We start from the raw sequence: 20114 nt of genomic DNA, 5'->3' as shown, positions 1-20114 counted from the left end.
CTATCTTGGACTGCCTATTGAAGTTCATGGAATTTATGTAACATTGTTACATATCTGAACATTTGTATTCTTTTCTAAAACCATTAAAATTATAAAAAACGTTTTGAAACATGAACATGATAACATTAATATTACTCTTTGAGAATGGGAGAGTCCTCCTAAATAGACTAGTGCCATGTTTCATTCATGGGTGAGGATTTGTCCTCATTTGACCTTTGATCATGTGACTGTCAGTATAACTAAAGAAGTTCACATGTCTGACCACTTGGAAGTACCCACAGATGTTAAAAAAATGTTTATTTTTGTCTAGAAAATGATGTATATCATGAACAAACCTTTTTAGCTTAGATAGGAAGCTCCAGAAGTACAAGGGGCATGACTGTTTACCTACAATATATTTAGACTGGTCACACAGGAAGATGCTCAGTAATCCTTGTTGAATGAATAAATTTGCATCCCAAATATACTGTCATAGAAAAGCTTTGTGTTATTCATTGTTAATAAAGGTAATGTGGCATTTGATGGACTGCATGGTCAGGTTTGCTTGACTTTTGCTCACTTTCTAACTTCTTAAGGGTGTCTAGTTCGTTTTCAAATAAGTTTCAAATTAATACTGGATTTGAAAACAGCACCGATTATCTGCCATCCAATAATATTTTATTCTAGAAACATTGTCTGATATGTCTCTTGATTTGCTTTCCAGGTTGAGGAACATACGGTATGGTTTTAATACTATCCTTGTGATCCTGATTTGGCGCATTTTTATTGCAAGATCACAAATGGCAAGAAACATCTGGTACTTTGTGGTTAGTCTGTGTTACAAGTTTCTGTCATACTTTCGAGCATCCAGCACTATGAGATACTGAAGACAAGAATTTAGCATTAGAACATCTATGCATATGGTGGTCTAAATGCACAAAATGTAAAATGTACTTAAGTCATCTCACCTTTTGTCAAGACATTAAACCATCTTACATCTTAGATCAGAGTGTGGAGTAAAGTATGGTACATTTTATGTAACATTTTAATGTTTATGCTTATAAAAATCTATTGAACACACTGTGGTTATGCCAGCTCAAATCTACGATAGCCACCAAAACCAAGATTTAACATTTTGATCCCTGGGGACAAGGGGTAGGGTGAGGGTAGGAGTGGGGAAATAGGAACACTGACCAGTATAACTGTGCAATTCTGGAACATATTAATTAAAATATGCCTTAACATATAGTGAATTTCTAACTCTAATATATAGTGCAGTGGAAAGCATTTATTTGGACAGGAATACTTAGCTAAGTTGGTAGATATTTAATTCTTCAGTGTTTGATATTTTTCATCAGTTGAAGTGGGTTTTAGTTTTGTTAAAACTATAGCCAAACTATTTTCACATCATTCTGTACGTTATTGAGAGGTCTCCAACATGAATGAAAGACATGTTCTCATTTTCCTTTCTCTGATTAGCAGTCTGATGCACATTATTTTGAATAAACAGTTACTTCCATAATCAGAAGGCCATATATTATTCTGACGGCCTTACTGGATCTACATGGGTTTGAGAATCCATATCAACATATGCTCTGTATTTTTTGAAGGAAAATGAGAATGATATCAATAAGGCTGTTAGGCATACACTTTTCTTGTCCACATTATGACCAAATAAAAATCAGTCCTGTGAAATTTTATGTTTTAAAGCTGGAGAATTTCTTGAGACTTTGGCAAAGGGGGTGCAGGTGGGGAGGGATTCACCATATTTGTGCTCTCTTCCCTTTATACATTTTATTAATAGGACTTTTAAAAGACATACCGTCTTTCCAGTGAAAACTGAAAGTGCTTTATTATGGAAGAATGTATTTGCAGGTAGTCATAACATTAAGAAAATGTTCTCACATGTGTGTAAACACATACTAAACTTTTGACCTTGAGAGCTGAATTCCTTCAAGAAAAATAAAATAGTGCATAAAATAACGTGTATAAAATTAAATAAAGACTTTATTTACATACCACATAAGGTCGCAAACTATTGAATGAGTTTCAAGATATCATTTATTTTTTCTGCATGTAGTTTTAGCTTTAGAAAGAAATGCATTATAGAAACAAGTAATAGCAAGAAAATTAATGTATATTTTAATGATACATTATTATTCCCTTTAAACCTTAATAGTAGTTAACTGTCCTTACTGCTTAACATACATTTGGTTTAACATTGATCAGCATAACATGTTCTAATTTAGCTGATCAAGTTGTACTATATTTAAATCATCAACAGTATATCTTGAATGTGTCTAATGAGGTCAGTTCACAATACAAAAAGTTACATAAACTTTACATCTTAATTTTCTGTCAATTTAAATGCAATGTGTAAGAAGCTTATTTTGTTATTGTGAAAAAACTAAATGTAAATGAAACCACCTTCTTCCATGCAGGTGCGTAATCTTGAAAAGGAAAAATGCTTCCATGTTGAAGCCAGATTTTCTGTAGTAAAACTTTTAAACGTTATTTTAAAAGAAATATGTATATAAATAAATATATATTCTTTGAAATGATACTAAGTCTCTGGTCTAGGACCATACCTTGTGTAAGGTGTGAGAGACCATGACAGTGTCTGAAAATGGAATAAATGATGATGCCTTTAATTTAAAGTGGCCCACTAATTAACTCTAGATGCTCTATACATTGAGTACTCCATCTCTCCAAATACATTTCCATAATGTGTTGAAAACATGCTAACATTTGTATGTTTATTCTTCTGCCGAATATACTTAGAATCAGATGAATTGTTTTTGTATTTTACAGAAGAATCAGGTACAACTTTGACAGGCATGTGAAGTACAGAGGGGGGTATGTTTTCTGACTGTGTCATTGTAATCCAATGTAAAGAAATGCTAGCTGGAATGGGTGCTGAGGCCACTGCATTAATGTTGTGTGTGTGTTTAGCATTCTGTTGTCAGAAGAAGCTAATGAATAAATTAGTATGTCATTTTAGAACTTAGTTCTAAAATTAGTATGAAGAGCATATAGGTTATTAATCTCCACCAACTAGACTAAGCTTAACTCAAAGACTTTGGAAGTCATTTTTGTTTGTATCATTTGCTAGACATGGTTTTTAGTTCTGTTTGATTATATTTTCTACACAAACTCGGTTTCTAACATGATAGCCTAATAAATTATATTTAATACTTTGTTCAATTCATTTGATAAAGCTATATTGTAAAACATTGGTTTTTTTCCCCCGCTCTTCACTCTTGATTCTGTGCATTTGTTAATTGTGACATCATTTGTGGCTATATTGAAATTTGACTTGGCAACATTAACATGTTTTAAAACTCAACAAAGAAGCATGGCAATACGTTCTTTGACTTAAGAATGGTATAAACATGGTATAAAAATGGTAATAAAGCTTGGAAGCAGGGAGGAAAAAAAATCTAATTTTCTCCCCTTTTTTTGTGTGTGTCTGTAGGAACTGGTTCAGGGTTTTTTGCTTTTTGTTTTAAATGTAAATTGATAATCTTTTATAAAAAGTAAATAGGAGCATTATTGGGTGCCTTTGTTTGTAAACCAAAAAGTAATAAATGAATCCCTATATTTCCAGTATAGTATTTATTGTATTTTTACAGTAATTATCCTGAAAAGTTTACTGAAAATTACCCATAAGGTAATGTGGTTAGAATTACAAGAAGCAGGCCTCATGTATGCTACTTACCTTTTTTAGATGCACTTATTACCTCTTGTATCCTAATGTTATTTAATTGAGTTTCTTACAAGCATTTTAGGGGAAGCATAGAATGAATACCTTTCATTAAAGTATTATTTTTACATATTGTCTGGAATGAGATAGTTTTTTCCAAAAATAATACCAGGAGACTGCCAGGGTCCCATTTAGGCTCCAGCTACTCTCCTCCATGTTGAATATCATTTTAATTTATAGGTACATTTGTAGTAATTTATCTGTTGAGTAAGGATGGGGAATCACTTATTAGTAATAGAGATTAACTATAAGAAAGAAGGCACTGGGCTGGGTTCAGGTGAGTGTAAATGGCCTTCCACAAATGCTTTCCAGGCTGCCTCCAAGCCCTCACTTGAAACCATTAACACTGATTTGCTCTACTTTGAGAAAAACTCTCTAACCTTTTGCATGAGAAACTAGAGACAGGAAGGTATGCTGCATAGTTTGATATAGGAATGAGTTAATTAAACTTATAGTCTTTGTGATAAAAGAAATACAAACTATTTTCTTATTGAATTAATGTTTTTATCTTAAAGCATTTTCTAGTCATAGAATGAATTTATCTTTTTTTTCTATGGTGGTATGCTCTTCTATTTGTTACTCTTAAGATTCCTAAGCTAATCATCTTTGTCATTTGAGCATAGTTGTGCATAATTGTTAAATAATTCCTTTGATTTTTTTTATTAAAGAAAAATTTGAGTAACATTAAGTTTGACGTGCTCCTTTTGCAAGTTGATGGTTCTAAAATACATTTATATAGAAAAACGTAAGATGATGAGTATGAATTAATGTCTTTACTGTGGGCCTAAACTCAGAGGAATAAGGCTATAACTGTCTTTTTTTTCTTTCTTTCTTTCTTTTTTTTTTTTTTTTTTTTGATCACAGACCACAGATACTACCTATGATTTTATACAAGAAGAAGAAAGGCAATGGAGATTTTTCTGAATTCATTAAAATATACAAATATTCATAGTTACTCTCTTTGAAATATTTGCCTTAAGATTTTCTGCTAGATGTTTAACTTCTCCATGCTGCAACTTCATGGGGTTGAATTAGGTGCCCTCCAAAGATGGTTTGGAGGCAGAATTCTGTTATTTTCTGCTAGTTGTACAGAAAATCTAACACATTCTTGCTCTTTGTCTCTTGTGCATATATCTGTGGAGAACCTCCCTTGAGATTTTGTGGCCAAGGAATAACTAGAAAGTGTTGGACTGAACCATATAAAAATGCTAATATTTGATTGTCTTAGACCTATTAAGATCTAAGACTTTCATATGACTCACTCTAATATTAGAGCTGCTTTTTGGTTTTATTTTAACAAACATCTGAACCTAAACATACAGATGAATGTGGGAGATTGTATATTGCATCAGTACCTAATTTTTGAACATTTAACACCTAATTTTCTGCTTTGTGTTGTATCTTTCACAGGTTCTTGTCATTTCTCCCAACTTGGTTCTTGGTTTCTTGAAAGGAAAACCAGCCTTGCGCCTTTCATGTTGTAGAAATAATACTAGTGAACATTTGTTGAGCACTTGTTATGTGTCAGGCAGTACCCTAAACATTTTCCATATATTAACTCTAAACATTTATGTTTATTAATACTTTGAGGAGGGTACCTCTATCACCCTTGTTTTATAGGTATGGTAACTAAAGCATTTGAAAGGAACAATTTACCCACGTTATGCTGGTAGTGGCAGAGCCAAGGTTTGAACTCAGGTGGTCTAGCTCCAAAGCCCCACTGCTCATTGCCCACCACAAGACACTGTCTTTCAGTGTAGGAACACAAACGTTTCTGGACTCTTTGGAGAAGTTGTCTGACATGCTGTTGTTGTAAATGTCTTTATTGGCTTCCTCAGTTTGAAACCCAGCATTCATCAAAATATTCAGAACTTATCATGGGTTTGGTGCTGTGATTTATATTGCAATTATCTGTTTACCTATTTGTATCACCCACCATACTATAAGCTTCTCAGTGGTACACACCTGGACTATAACACACTACCTACACTTTAGGATTTTGTGACTTAACATAGGTAAGTAAACATAATTTTAATATAACGTATAAAGAAAGAAATGGATGAAATGTTAAAAGCACTGCTTAGTGTTTCAGGAAAGAACACATATAAACGTGAAATTATGATTGATTGGCTTTTTGTCTCTATTCTCTCATGTTTTCTAAGTTTTCTGCAATGAGCCTGAGTTTTGTTTGTTTTTTTAAACCAACCAGTTTTTGTTTTAAAGTAACTTTACAGATGAGGGCACATGGAATCTGGAAAAATAAGAAAAATGTAAAAAAATATATGTCTTTCTGCAGTAAGAGTCAAGATCCATTCATTCTGGATTTTTAACTCCAGATCTTGGATGGAATTCTGTTTCAAAATTAAGGAATGACAACTTACTAGGCAGCGATAGCCCTTGAAACTGTCCAGGTCTTTTTTTCATTTTTAGCGCTTGGTAGGTAGGTTTATTTTCTTGTGCTTCTTAGTTTCCTGCTTGGTCTTTCTCTGATGGCCTTGCCGTCCACGAATATGTCTTCTGAGCAGCCACGTCATCCTATCCCTAAATGTTCATATTATGCATCGGTCAGTTGTGAGTTTACACAGCTCCCACTGAGGCCACTCACCTCTTGGTAGACAGAGAAGGTATTTCTGTTCTTAAAGCTGAGTTCTAGCTTTGGGAACCTCTCTTAACTACCATAACTTGGTACAGACAGTTTTAAAGTATTGCTGATTTTAAAATATCTTATTTGAGGAAATCTGAAGTGATCAGGGTTCTTTTGGGTTAAGCTACATGAAAACAGGACCTGCCCTCATTGGATTGAAAATACCACTTCACTTTGTTTTCTGCATTTGATTGTGAGCTCTCCCATAGAGCAGGGCCTATTTTCTATGTTACCTGGCATTGAGAAATCACTCAGTAAACTTTTCAACTTCTTGATAATGTGAAGTCATACTACTGTTCAGTTTCCGGCTCATGTACAAGATTTTGCAAGGTGGCTGCTGAAAGGATGTGAAAATTGTTTCCAGCAATAACTTTGTTTATATAAAGCATAGAGATGCTAACAAAACAGTGCAAATGCCCCAAGTTAGAAACTCCACAACTGACAAATTTTACCGTCTTTTATTCCGTTAGACTTTTTATTCACTACTGTAAAAACGTGCTTAAATACTATCTTCTAAATTCTTAGCAGGTCATAATCAAAGTAATAACGCTGAGGACTATATTATCTCCAGAGTCTTTCTTTACCAAGATACTTATTCGAAGAAACTGGGCAGCCCTGGTGGCTCAGCAGTTTAGTGCCGCCTTCGGCCCAGAGTGTGATCTTGGAGACCTGAGATCGAGTCCTGCTCGGGCTCCCTGCATGAAGCCTGCTTCTCCCTCTGCCTGTGTCTCTGCCTCTCTCTCTGTGTGTGTCTCATAAATAAATAAATGAAAAATCTTAAAAAAAAAAAAAAAAAGAAACCTAGTTGTCTAGATTGAAGGGCAAGTTGATTCCTGGTACATGATGATTCCTAATGGTGTGTGCTTTCGATTAAAAAAAACTCTGGGGGGCAGCCCCTGTGGTGCAGCTGTTTAGTGCCACCTGCAGCCTGGGGTGTGATCCTGGAGACCCGGGATCGAGTCCCACGTCAGGCTCCCTGCATGGAGCCTGCTTCTCCCTCTGCCTGTGTCTCTGCCTCTCTCTCTCTCTCACTCTCTCTCTCACTCTGTGTCTCTATGAATAAATAAAAATCTTAAAAAAGAAACTCTGGGTAAGCTTTACAAACACTTTGATCAGTGGTGCTAAAGCCATTGGGAGGGTGGGCCGAGTGTACCATCAGCACTGCAGAAATGGCTTAATGAAACATTTTGACCTGCCTATATCATCTGCCTTCTTCCCCACTACGCCAAAATGCATTTTATAGTCTTGGGCCAATTTTTGAATTGTTTTCCTCTGACATAAGAGGTATGCTCAGTACACTGTAAGAACTGCCCATCCTGCCCTGATGTCTTCAGCCCTCAGCTCCCTCACTGTATAATTTCAGTTTTGTCCTAACTCATGATGTTAAAAACACCCTCTTACCTCTCCTGTATTGTCAGATGCGCTTTACCTGCAAGCACACTCCATACTCTGTTAGCTTAACAAACCATCAAATTCTAGGTCATTACAGAGCAAATGAACTATTTCTTGAAATGTCATTACTCAGGTCCTAGATAGGATTTAGCATGATTTTATGCTGAGATCCTCCTTGGCACTAGGGCAGACATACTAGCATCATCTCAAAAAGGCACACACAAAACCATCCCCTTGGAGGAAAATAAGACAAAAGCAGATAACAGAAACATGCAAAATTGTGATTCTTTTGCATCTTTCAGCAGATTCCACTGCCATTTCTCTACAAATACTCTGTTTTGTAAATGAGTACTCCCATGTCAGCATCTCTGACATAACTGTTCCATGGTAATTGCAGAGCACAAGTACACAGTCACTTCTGAAATGCAGAAAATACTGGTAAAACTTTTTCATAAAGTCAGAGAAGCAAAATATATAGTGGAAAAAGCATTAATTTTGCTGCGAGACTAGGTATAATGACTGCCATCTCCCAGCAGTATGGCCATGAATGAGTCATTTAGCCTCTCGGCCCCACCTTCCACATCTGTAAAATACCTGCCTGGGAGTGTAATGGTATAATTAATATAAAGTGTATGATACATAAGAAGTGTTCATTAACTACGTCCTCAAAAGCACCATAAACGTCAGAGGAATAAAACGAATAATTATAGAGTGAATTCTACTAATGCAACTCAACTTACATCCTGATTCTACACTGATTTTCCCATTTCTAATATTTCTGTCACATTTGTTTTAACATGCAGATTCTGAACATTTTTTTAATAAAAATAAAAGAAATCAGTTCCTTTTTCCTGCAATATTAATATTACTTTCATTGAGCACCCCCTCCACTATGGGTTTTCTGCCACCAATAACTTGCTCACTGGGTTGGAAGGAGGATCCTTCAAAACTTCCTCATCCAAGGACATAATTCCCACCTAGTCATTTCACCAAGGGCAGAATTCTTTAAAGATGACCAGTTCCCAAATCATCCATTCCCACAGAATTTTCGTTAATACGCCTTGAGACAACTCACCCTCTTTCTCTACCCCAGTGATCTGTAGTCTGCCGGTTGTCAAGTGGTTTGTCTTCCTCCTGGGTGAGAGATTTAGAGCATGTGACCTGGGCCTAAATTGTGTTCCAAGAACATTTTGGGGCTTCCCCTCCTCCTCGTATTTAAGAGAGAATATCTGAAATACAAAACTGTCTTTTCTAATTATATAAGCATGGTTTCTAGAGTATTTCATATTCAATTAACTCTGTGGTCCTCACACTGAAAAATGAAAAGACACAGGAAGACTGGTGGCCTGTAATTAGAAAAAACTTTAACTGTCGTCAAACAAACCCTGGAAATCATCCCATCCTCACATATATGCATGTATAATCTTCCTGTTTGAGCCTTCTTCCTCAGAATCAAAAATAATTCGGAAGAGTCTCACAACTAGAAATTGCAGGGTACGTCTGTTCAAAAATTGTTAAATCACAGGTTCTTAGCTCTAGATTTGAGGCTTTGCCTCACCAGGCATTCCATACAGCTTTCTCACCCTTTTCATTTTCGAAAGAGAATGTGCAATGTTTCCACATTTAGTCGTCAGGAATTTTGTTTTGGTCTTTTGGGGGCGGGGGATTTGGCTTAATTTTTTTTCTATTGCAATGTAAGCCAGTACATACACTAAATAAACTTAGTTACCTTTTACCTTTTTACCTCCTTGGCTAGAGCTTTCTCGTTATTCTATGTAGGTTGAGTCTCTAATTCTGATTCAAGTTCTCACTTTGGAGTCTCCCCACCCCTGCCTTTGCCCCCAAGGCAAAGTTCCTATGTGAGGTGTTTTTACTCCCGCAGACCCACTCTCCTGTGTTCTGCAGCTGCTCTTTGCAACTGATTTCATGCCTCCAGTCTGATTCCTTTCCAAAGCACGCTCTTACAGCAGCTGAATGAACTTCCTAAATCACAAATCTGTTTATCTCCACCCCTCTACCTAAAACCTTAAATGACTTCCCTTCTGCACACTGCCTCCAGGATTACGTCCAAACATCATAACACAATTCCGACAGCTTATTATGATCCAGACAACTTCATGTCTCTCACATTCTTCCTATTTTTCATGCTTAAACCACTTGCCATTCTATCAAAATTCTAAACTTTCTCTTGGCTTGATCCTGATATATCCATCTACCTCCAAAATTTTGTCTGTTCTTCCCACCTTTCACATTTCAGTTTTAGGCATCAAGTCTGGAGCAGGAATGCTTTCAACTGCAAATATCCAAAAGCCCAGATTGCAGCTAATTTTTCTAGTTTTTTTTTCTAACATTGATTTATTGTCACCATAATCATTGCTGGTATTATAATAGTAAGATCAGTCTTACATTGTTCTTAAGTGATCCAGTAGTTCCGATGAAACTTCATTCCATATTCTCATTCCACTGGCCCAAAACAGGGATCACAAAACAGGTTTTATCTTAGCCTTTACTGCCAATCAGTTAATAACTGATAACTGTGTTGAAAAAATTTTGAGACTCGAAACACTCAGTAGAAGAGAATGCCCTGCATGATCATTTGGTGATGTCTGTCATGGGTGCAGAAAGGAAGCATGGCATGTGTGCAGTGAATCTGCTGTCTTTGGCCAAACTTCTGCATCTTTAAGTGGCTTGGTGTTAGCTTGTCAGGATGGAAAAACACAATTCTAGAATAGGAAAAGCATTAAGACTATTTTTCCACTTTAATTTGCGCACACTTAAGTGCATTCCACTTTAAATGATAAAATACCTTACTTTTCTAGGATTAAACCCAAGTTAGTTGTCTATTATCTTTTGTTTGTATACACTACTGAATTCAGCTTGCTAGTATTTCTACTTATCAGTCTACTTTGATTTATTGTTTCACCACTTAACATGTTAGAAACTTAACAACAGTATTTCCATTTACCTCCCTCCCATTCTTCCTGCCATTGTCAAACTTTTTTTCTTTTTCTTTTTCTTTTTTTTTAACTTTTCCAAATGATACAGACTGCAGTACATTGTTAATATTTTTTGCTTCAAATAGTCAACTGTGTTTCTTGTAAGTAATCTTAAGGAAACAAAATGTATTTAACATTTCTGGAAAAAAAAAACATTTCTGGAGTTCTTTCTTCCTTCACGTGTATCCATATTTTGAATTTACCGTTTCCCTTTGGCCTGAAAACATGAACATTTCTGGTAATGTAGATCTGCTGGTGGTGAATTCTTCAGCTTTTATTTATCTGGAAGTGTCTTTACTTCATCTTTGTTTTAAAGGATGTTTTCTCTGGAAAAAGAATTCTAGGTTGACAATTTTTTTTCTTTAGCACTTTAAATATATAATTTTAAATATATCATCTTTTGATCTCCATTGCTTTTCATAAAGTCAGTGATTATTCTTATGTTGTTCCCCTTTAGGTAACATGCGTTTTTTTTCCTGTGCCAGTCTTACTATCTTTTCCTCTAAGACTCCACATATACATATATCAGACTGCTTGATACTATCTCAGGCCACTGAGGCTGTATTTAATTTTTCAGTCCTTTTTTTGATCTGTATTTCAGTTTGGAAAGTTTCTGCTATCCCGTTTGCAAGTATACTGATTTTTTTTTTTTTTGTAATTTCCAGTTTGCTATTAAACCCATCTAGTAAAATTTCAACTCAGATATTACAACTTTTAGTTTTAGAATTTCCATTTTAGTTCTTTTTTTTATTTCTCTACTACGATTTCTTATTTTATTTCTCTACTACGATTTCTCATTTCTCTACTACGATTTCTTACATCCATCTTTTCCCTTATATCTTCCATATATTTATAATAGCTCTTTTAAAGTCCTTGGCTGTTAATTCCAATGTCTATGTCCTCTCAGAATTTGATGGCTTTTTTGCAGGGGGCGGGGTTGGAGATAGCATTATGTTGTTGCTGCTATTCATGGTTGTAAGTCACATTTTCCTGCCCCTTCTCATGTCTAATAATTTTTATTGCTTGCTGAACCATGTGGATATGACATTATTGAGAATCTGGATTTTATTTTCTTCCTATAAAGAACATTGGTTTTTGTTCTTTTAGGCACTTAATATATTGATAGATCAACTTAATCCATTTGGGCTTGCTGTAACCCTTGTTCTGAGGCTGGAGCAGACCTACTCCTATGTACTGCCCTCTGAGCACTTCACTCAGTGCCTGGATGTCACTTTATTCTGGTTAGAACACAAATACTGCAGATTGTGCCACCTTCAGAATCTCCATTTAGCTTACACAGACCCTGATGGATAACTCTTTTCTGACAGACTTGTGGTGTCTTGCTCTGTGCATCTACAGATTAGTACTTAGCCAAAAACCCAAGAATCCATATGCAAATTCGGCAGGAGCTACTGCCCTGAGGAGCTTTCTCCTTTCTGGTATCCTGCATTTCACTTTTCAGGCACCTCAGCAGCTCTAGACTGTGATCTTTGCTTCTTTCATCTAGCAAAACTACCCTCAATCCTAGAATCTCCCTAAGGCTCTGGAAATCCCTCCTGAGAGACAGCCAGGTGATCTTGGTACTGTTTCTGGCTGTGTGACTAGGGAGGTGCCTGATAATAAGAAATCTACAGCTCTCTTTGTCCCAGTAGACACAGCTGGGGCACCCAGCATCCTGTCCCTGACATAGCCCTTGCTAAGTCCATCTGCACCCTCGTGCCTTCCAAACTAGAGAGCTCCACCAGAGGTCAGTGTCGGTGGAAAGGGTGGGACTGGAGGGGCCTTAGTTCCTCCATCATCTCTACTAACTCCGTAGCCATTACTTGGTGTTTTTTGATAAGGATTAATTTTTCAATGCATGAAAAACTTGAATATAACAATGTTTAAAAATACTGCTATCTATATCTGTAAATTTAAAAAATTAATGTGGCTACTTGGGTTCTTGGGAGCAGTCTCTGGGTCCAGGGTTTCAGGATCAGGCTGTTTACCTAGGGATCAAGACCTGTGAAAAGGAGGTAGTAGCAGCGGGATTGGCAGAGGGGGAAATTAAAGTCTGTTGGAAGCCTGATATGGCTTCTACCCTCTAGTAGGGAGCTTGGGAGTCACTACTGCCTCTTAAATGTCTTGGATCAAGCCAACATGAGCGAGCCATGACACACCACCCCCCCTTACTCAGTCATGTGATATGTGCTGCCCCAGTTAGGGCGGAACTTTGGGTGTGCCAACTCTTGAGCCAGGGCAGACCCTCCAGGAACTGACCTCAGAAGTTGTCTCCTGACTACACTGCATTTGAGCAGCACCTCCTCCCTTGAAGGGGAAGGTGGTGGTACATCTCCCATGTCTACCACACACACACACACTAAAAGGTGCTTGCTATAGAAATGCAAATATCTTCACTGATCTTCCTAACCTGATTGTCATTCCTAAACTCTATTTAGAAATTCTGGAGCCAGCTAGACTCATCTTTTGAAATACCAGGAAATAGTGAGGACTAGACTATCATGGGGCCTCACTGGGATAAAGTTGGAGTAGGGGCCGCTTGGCAGTCTCCTATATATATTGATCCATACAGCCAGCCATCTGACCATCTCTTCATGTGTCTAACCACAAATATTCCCTGTGCTAGGCTCTTGGTCAGGTGTTGGGAAGGTATCTGTAGCTACAACTCCTCCTCTGTCCTCAAGGAACTCAGAGACAGTGGAGGTGATATCACAGGGAACACAGCAGCCTTCACTGTGACCCAGGCAGATGATTGGACCTAAACAAGAGAGCCTCAGCTTCTGGGCCCAGAAACCAGTGTCAAGCAAGTGGGAGGCATTAAGAAGTCAATCCATGGGAAGAAGCACCAGCATAAGCCACAGGCAGAGCTGAGCTGAGAATAGCTTCCAAAGGAAGGGTCAGGGCTGGGCCTGGGATGCATGGGGTAGGCACAGGACATGGGCTGTAGGGGAGACCTAAAGGCATGTGGGTGTAGGATGCAGCTGAGCTTTGAGGGACCAGTGAATCCAGGAATGAAGGAGTAACAGGTGAGCAGATTTAGGAGTAGAGTAGGGTGAGACATCAGTGGTGTTTATGACCAGCAGGAGGGGCACAGATTCAAGTGCAGAGAGAAGGTCCACTTCCTTTGGGGTGAGAGGGTACTGTTGCTCCATATTCTTTCTCAGATGTGCTTACTTGGTGATTCCTTACTCTCTCCCTTGTGTTCTGTTGCCTTCCCCCCTGACCCAGGGCTGACCTAGGAGGCTGGGTTAAAGGGTTGACTGAGGAGCCTTCCCATTAGCATCTTCAAAGAGAGAAAGTCAGTGAATGCAAAGGAAGAAAGGAAGATCAGCCCTGAAGGCAACAGAGGGGAGGCAGACTCAGAACAATGACTGGCCTTTTCAGTGCAGGAAGATGCCCCAGATCCATCTTAGGCTGCAGCCATTTATTTCCCCTTCCTCCTCCTCCTCCGTCTGTACCTCTGCTCAACTCTGGTCTTCATCACCTCTTACCCAATGGCTTCAACACTCCCATCCCCTAGTAGATCCACTTCCTCCTCTCTGGAACTTCTCACATTCATTCTAGGTAACCAGGACAATCTTTCTAAAGCACACAACTGATCATTTCACTCCTCTGCTAGACATTTTGATGTCTTCCCACTGCCTTAAAGGAAAGTATGATATCTTCAATGTAGTCTTAAAACCCATCCTTGATCTGGCTCCTGTTGGCTCCTCTGGCTTCTCTCTTTCTCTGCCTTGCATTTTATATTCTGGCAACAGAAGCTGAAGCCTCTGCTGCTTTGCTCATGCTGTTCCTTCTGTCTGGAATGTCATCCTTAACTTTAACTTTCTCTACTCATTGTTTAGGCTCCATCCAGGTGTTCTTTCTCGAAGACTCACTTGTCTGATCTATCTTCTCTATAACTTTTAGCATAACTGCTTTGTAGTTACTTATGCAAAAAGAATGTTCTAGTTGAGCCTAGAATGGGAGTCAGAATTGGTGGACTGGGCACCTTCTTGATTCTCTTCACATGAGCTGATAAGCATGAGGGTGGTTTGTGGGGAAGGACTGAGTGTGGGATTGGAAAACGGAGAAAGATGGGAGATAGGAACACATTGGGGCTGTTCATGGGAGGTGTTTATTTTCTGCCAAGTCCTTTGAAAGGTGTTGGTGAATCTTGGTGGAGAGGTGAGTCTCACACTCTGGCCTCAGACAATGCAAATTCAGGGTCCCCTGGTGAAAAAATCCAATGCAAATGTGAGGAGAGTCCATTCTCTCCTCCTTGGCATGGAACCTAGTATCACTCTGGCACCCAGAGGTTTGGGGGCATCCTTGGCACCCAGTCCTACCATGCACAGGTTGTGACTTGCACATGGGCACCCAGACAAAGGGTTGGGAGTGGTGCTTAAGTCCACCAAAGCAAGGAAGAGCTGCTTCTACTTTTACTTTATTTATTTATTCATGAGAGACACAGAGAAAGGCAGAGACATAAGCAGGCTCCCTATGGGGAGCCTGATGTGGGATTCGATCCCAGGACTCTGGAATCATGACCTGAACCCAAGGCAGATGCTAACCACTGAACCACCTAGGCATCCTGAGCTTCCTTTACTTTGCATAGAAGGTTTTATGGTCTTGTGGTAACCATATTGGAATAGCTATGGCTTTTCCAGAAAGGGCACTGTCATTTATTGGTATGTGGAAGCCCCCTTTTGCAGCTGTAAGGATAGAGGACATTGACAAGGAAGAACCTGGGCAAGCTGTAGGGTGAAGGTTAGGTGTTGGTTAAACTGATGAGTTGGTTCATGATTATATGTCAGACACTCTTCGGGAACTTCAAGAAATATTTGAGGGGCGCCTCAGTGGCTCAGTCAGTTAAGCGTCTGCCTTCAGCTCAGGTCATGATCCCAGGATCCTGGGATTGAGCCCCCCATTAGACTCCCTGCTTCACCCTCTCCCCCTGCTCATTTCCCCCCCCCCTCTCTTTCAAATAAATAAAAATCACAAAAAAAAGAAAGAAGTACTTGAGGGACACTTTGCAGGGAATTAGAGTCTCTGAATTATTTAAATTATGGGCCCCCATTTGTACTCACAAGCTACTGAGGCCTGGAGGCATTGAGTTAATATTTTCAGTTTCCCCACACTGGACCCCAAAATCTGAGGATTGGATTATTGTTCCTTTCTTTGCTCCCTGCCCAAGCTCTTCTCCCCCTTCCTGCTTCCATTCCATAGCTCTCCTGGGCCCTGTTCGGAATTGAGTGAGGGCCAAGAGAGCCGTGGGTTTAGAAACCTCACACCATCCCTGCAGCCCTCTGCAGACCATACCCTGCCAGGTTGCAGTGTCTTCATTGCCTGCGAATTGCCGGGCCTTGGGTCCCTTTTCCTCCTTTTCATTTTCTCATGACAGAGGAACAGGGGTATGTTGGGGAAAGAACCAAGGGCTTTAGAGTCAGACGGATCTAGGTTTAAGGCCTGGCTCTGTCGCTTGAGCACCTTAGGCAACTCATTTACCTGAGCATGTTTTCTCACCTATAAAATGAGTCACTGTGAAGATGAAATGTAATCAGATATATAACGTACCCAGGACAATGCCTGACTCAAAGTTAACTCTCTTAATAAGCGCTAGCTCTTAACAACCATTAACAGGCAGGCCTGGCAGCGCGAGCCCTTTGGCCTGCTCCTGGGATGAAGATTCTGACAACCCAGTGGTACCACCTTGACTCAACCTAAATATACACGAGCAACATGGAATGCAGGTTTTCTTTCACTGAGCTTGTTGGTACACCAGGTCTGGGAAGTAAATTCAATTTGACAAATGGTTTTAAGTGCCTGTTTGTGTCCACACGTAGTCTGGCGTTTCAAAGGGAGGATGGCCTCATTCTGGATCTGGGACAGATCCACTGGGAATCTCCTGGGTGGAGGCCTCAGGAGCACAGCAGGGCATGGTGTGAGCACACCCACCACAGCTTCTCCCTCTAGAGCCCTGCAGGGATGCCTGCTTGAGTTTAGAATGGGGAGACACATCCCTGTGGACAGGAGGGCATTCAGCGGCTCTGTGTTACCTGCAAGAGGGCCTAAACCCATAGTGTAGCCATGAGGCCCTTCTCAGCTTAGCCCTACTTTACCTTTCCACCTACCTCTCTCACTCAACTTTTCCCAACCCCAATGACTGATGATCAGTTTCTTTTTTTTTTTTTAATTTTTTTTTTTAATTTTTTTATTTATTTATGATAGTCACAGAGAGAGAGAGAGAGAGAGGCAGAGACACAGGCGGAGGGAGAAGCAGGCTCCATGCACCGGGAGCCCGATGTGGGATTCGATCCCGGGTCTCCAGGATCGCGCCCTGGGCCAAAGGCAGGCGCCAAACCGCTGCGCCACCCAGGGATCCCTGATGATCAGTTTCTAAACGGAGCCCCTACTGCCATTTCAGGCAGCACGACCATCCTGCACATTTGTGGATATTTGACCTCACTGGCCTCCACTCACTGCAGGCCTATAGCGTGCACCCCCTACCACCCATTTCCAAATGCCTTTCCCCTTTCTCATGTGCACCAGGCATTCTTTGCACTTGCTCGTTATCTGCCTGGAATGTCCCTCCTCGCCCCCACCTCTCCACCGAGTCCTTCAGGAACACCAGCTCAGATGTCTCCTCTCTCGAAGCTCCTCCTAATTCCCCGAGGCCCAGTCTCAGCTGTGGTCTCTCCCTGTTACCCGGCAGAGATCACCACCCCTGGATGGCTGTTTTGCAGTCGATTTCCTTCCTTATGCTGCAGCTCCCGAAGGGCCAGACCACATCTTAGAAGCTTTTGTGTACTTCTCACGGTTTCTATCATCAAGCCTGAGATGCAAAAGGTGCTTCGTGGCAGGGGTCCTCAGGGAAAATCTATTTCTTCCTCCACAGGGCAGGGCAGGCAGGATGGAGCTTGGCTTCCCCTGTCACCTGGCGGTGGATCCAATGGAAAGAGTGACTGGGCCAGCGGCCAGAGCCCTGGGCTCCTGAGGCCCACTTACGGCAGCACTCCTGGCATGAGCCCGGGCCTACAGCAGCCGTCGTGATGATTATCACTGTGACAACCACTGTTTATGCAGCTATTTACAGTTTAAGGAGCTTTCAGTTTACATGGACTCTTTCACCCCAACCACTCGGCAACCTTGTGAAGTCGGCAGAGAAGGAATTCTTAGTCTCATTTTTCAGATGAGTAAAGGGAGGTGAATGATATCAATAACAACAGTAGCTGCTACTAGAAAAATAACATCTCTTTTTCTCCCACCTCCTGTCTTTTCCCTAGCTTCAGGATTGAGTGTTTCCGAGGTGCCAGGCAGCGGCCTGAGGGATTTACCAACATCACGGAACAGACTCCAGAATGGGCTTTTCCTGTCCCAGAGTGTGGTCAAGGCCCCAAAGCCATGTGCCTGTGCATTTCAAAGCAGCACTGTTCCATAGAAATATGTTGGGAGTCACATACTAATTTAAATTTCCCAGTAACCTTATTTATTTATTTATTTATTTATTTATTTATTTATTTAAGATTGTATTTATTTATTCATGAGAGACACAGAGAGAGAGACAGAAACATAAGCAGAGGGAGAAGCAGGCTTCCTGCAGGGAGCCTAATGCAGGATTTGATCCCAGGACCCTGGGATCACATCCTGAGCCAAATGCAGATGCTCAACCACTGAGCCGCCCCGGTGCCCCTCTAGTAGCCACATTAAAAAAAAAAAAAAAAAAAAAAAGGAAAGAGGTGAAATCAATTTTAATGAGATTTTTAATTCACCTAATATATCAAAAATATTGGGATGCCTGGGAGGCTGAGTGGTTGAGTGTCTGCCTTTGGCTCAGGTCATGATCCTGGGGTCCTGAGATGGAGTCTTGCATTAAGCTCCCTGTAGGAAGCCTGCTTCTCCCTCTGCCTGTGTCTCTGCCTCTCTCTCTCTGTGTCTCTCATGAATAAATAAATAAAATCTTTTAAAAATATATTATTCCAATGTCTAATCAACATAAAAATATTAATGAGATATTTGATATTCCTTTATTCATACTGAGTCTTTGAAAGCTGGTGTGTTTGTTGTATTTCCAGTTTGGACCAGTCATACTCCAAGTACTCAGTACCTGTATGTGGCCTCAGAGCCTCATGCCCTGCTTTCTGACAAGGCTTTCACTTACTCCAGTAACAATCATTCATCCCATGAATATTTACTGAGCAGTCAATAATAGTAGTTGCTATTATCACTATGCTAGCCTTTACTATTTGGATTAACAATTATTCTAATAAATAACTGGTGATAACACTATCAGCTCTGATTAACTATGAAGTTAATGTTGAAGGCTCTATAACACAGGTAATCAGAGATCTCTGTGATATGCAAAATAAATCCAGCTCAAAGCAGCAAAAATGAAAAAAAGTAGTGGAGTGGAACATGTAAGTTAGAAATTTTGAAGTTATTGACCTCACAAACTGTTTCATCCAGAAACTCAGACAATATTTTTTCATCTTTTAGGTTTTTTCCTCTGCTTTTTTTTTTTTTTTTTTTTTTTTTTTTTGCGTGAGAATCACAAACTCTTTTACTAGAAATAGCTTCTTTTGCCAAGCTAGGGAAGATGGCTGTCCAGTGATCCAAACTTGTGTCTTTCCAGCAGTGTAACCTAAGTCAGGAGAGCATTGTTCTCACTAGTTTGGGCAGTAATGTTCCTAGTAAGAACAGGAACACCTGGTCTGACTGACTCAGGTGCCCACTCTTTAGAGTTGGGGATTAGGTCAAGATAAGGTGTGGCAATTGACTACATCCAAAACACAAGGATTGAAGGCAGGTTCCTTTGAGAATGTTGGCAGAAAGGAGATGGAGGAGCATGCCAAGAAGATGAAACCACAGTTACCACTGTCCACCCTGGAGCATATGTGCAAAGTGCTATGGAGCACAGAAGAGGGTGTGAGCAGTTCTTCTTCCTTAAGGAATTCCTAACAACCTTTGTCAAATACCTCACTCAAGTCCAGATATGTTATGTATATTTAATTTTCCTAATAATCTCGGCTGGTTATCTCTTATTTGCCCCTCCAGATCTGCTCTCCAAACTTTTCCTCCTCCACCCTGCCCTCTAGCAGCTCTGTGCCCCAGGAGGCTGACTTATCTGGACTATATCAACAATTCCTTTGCCCTCTGGTTGGATTTCCAAATGAGGTTGGCCGACAGAGACAGGAAATTGGAGGGAAAGAGAAAGATGAGTTGGGATATTTATTTTCCAAGCTCCCTTAATGCAACATTACTTCAGGCTGACCAGGTCTCTCCACCAAAGGTGATGTGGCTCTGCATACAGTAGCTCTGTCTTCAGGTTTCCATTCACCTTTGGGCTCATCAGTGGTAACAT

The 20114-nt window shown here is 39.9% G+C and overlaps 1 protein-coding gene across 5 annotated transcripts in view; it reads left to right on the top strand.

The window, feature by feature from the left end:
* FAR1 (fatty acyl-CoA reductase 1) overlaps positions 1-4430 on the top strand; it is a 68830-nt gene extending 64400 nt beyond the window's left edge. For all 5 annotated transcript variants that reach the window (XM_072725600.1, XM_072725597.1, XM_072725598.1 and 2 more), the window contains exon 12: positions 704-4430. In XM_072725600.1, coding sequence (XP_072581701.1) covers positions 704-866 — 163 coding nt within the window. In that variant the 3' untranslated portion in view covers positions 867-4430. The remainder of the gene's footprint in view (positions 1-703) is intronic.
* Positions 4431-20114: the final 15684 nt, after the last annotated feature.

Source organism: Vulpes vulpes, chromosome 11 (genome assembly GCF_048418805.1).
Source record: "Vulpes vulpes isolate BD-2025 chromosome 11, VulVul3, whole genome shotgun sequence".
Lineage (NCBI taxonomy): Eukaryota > Metazoa > Chordata > Mammalia > Carnivora > Canidae > Vulpes > Vulpes vulpes.
This window is presented reverse-complemented; position numbering and strand designations above follow the sequence as displayed.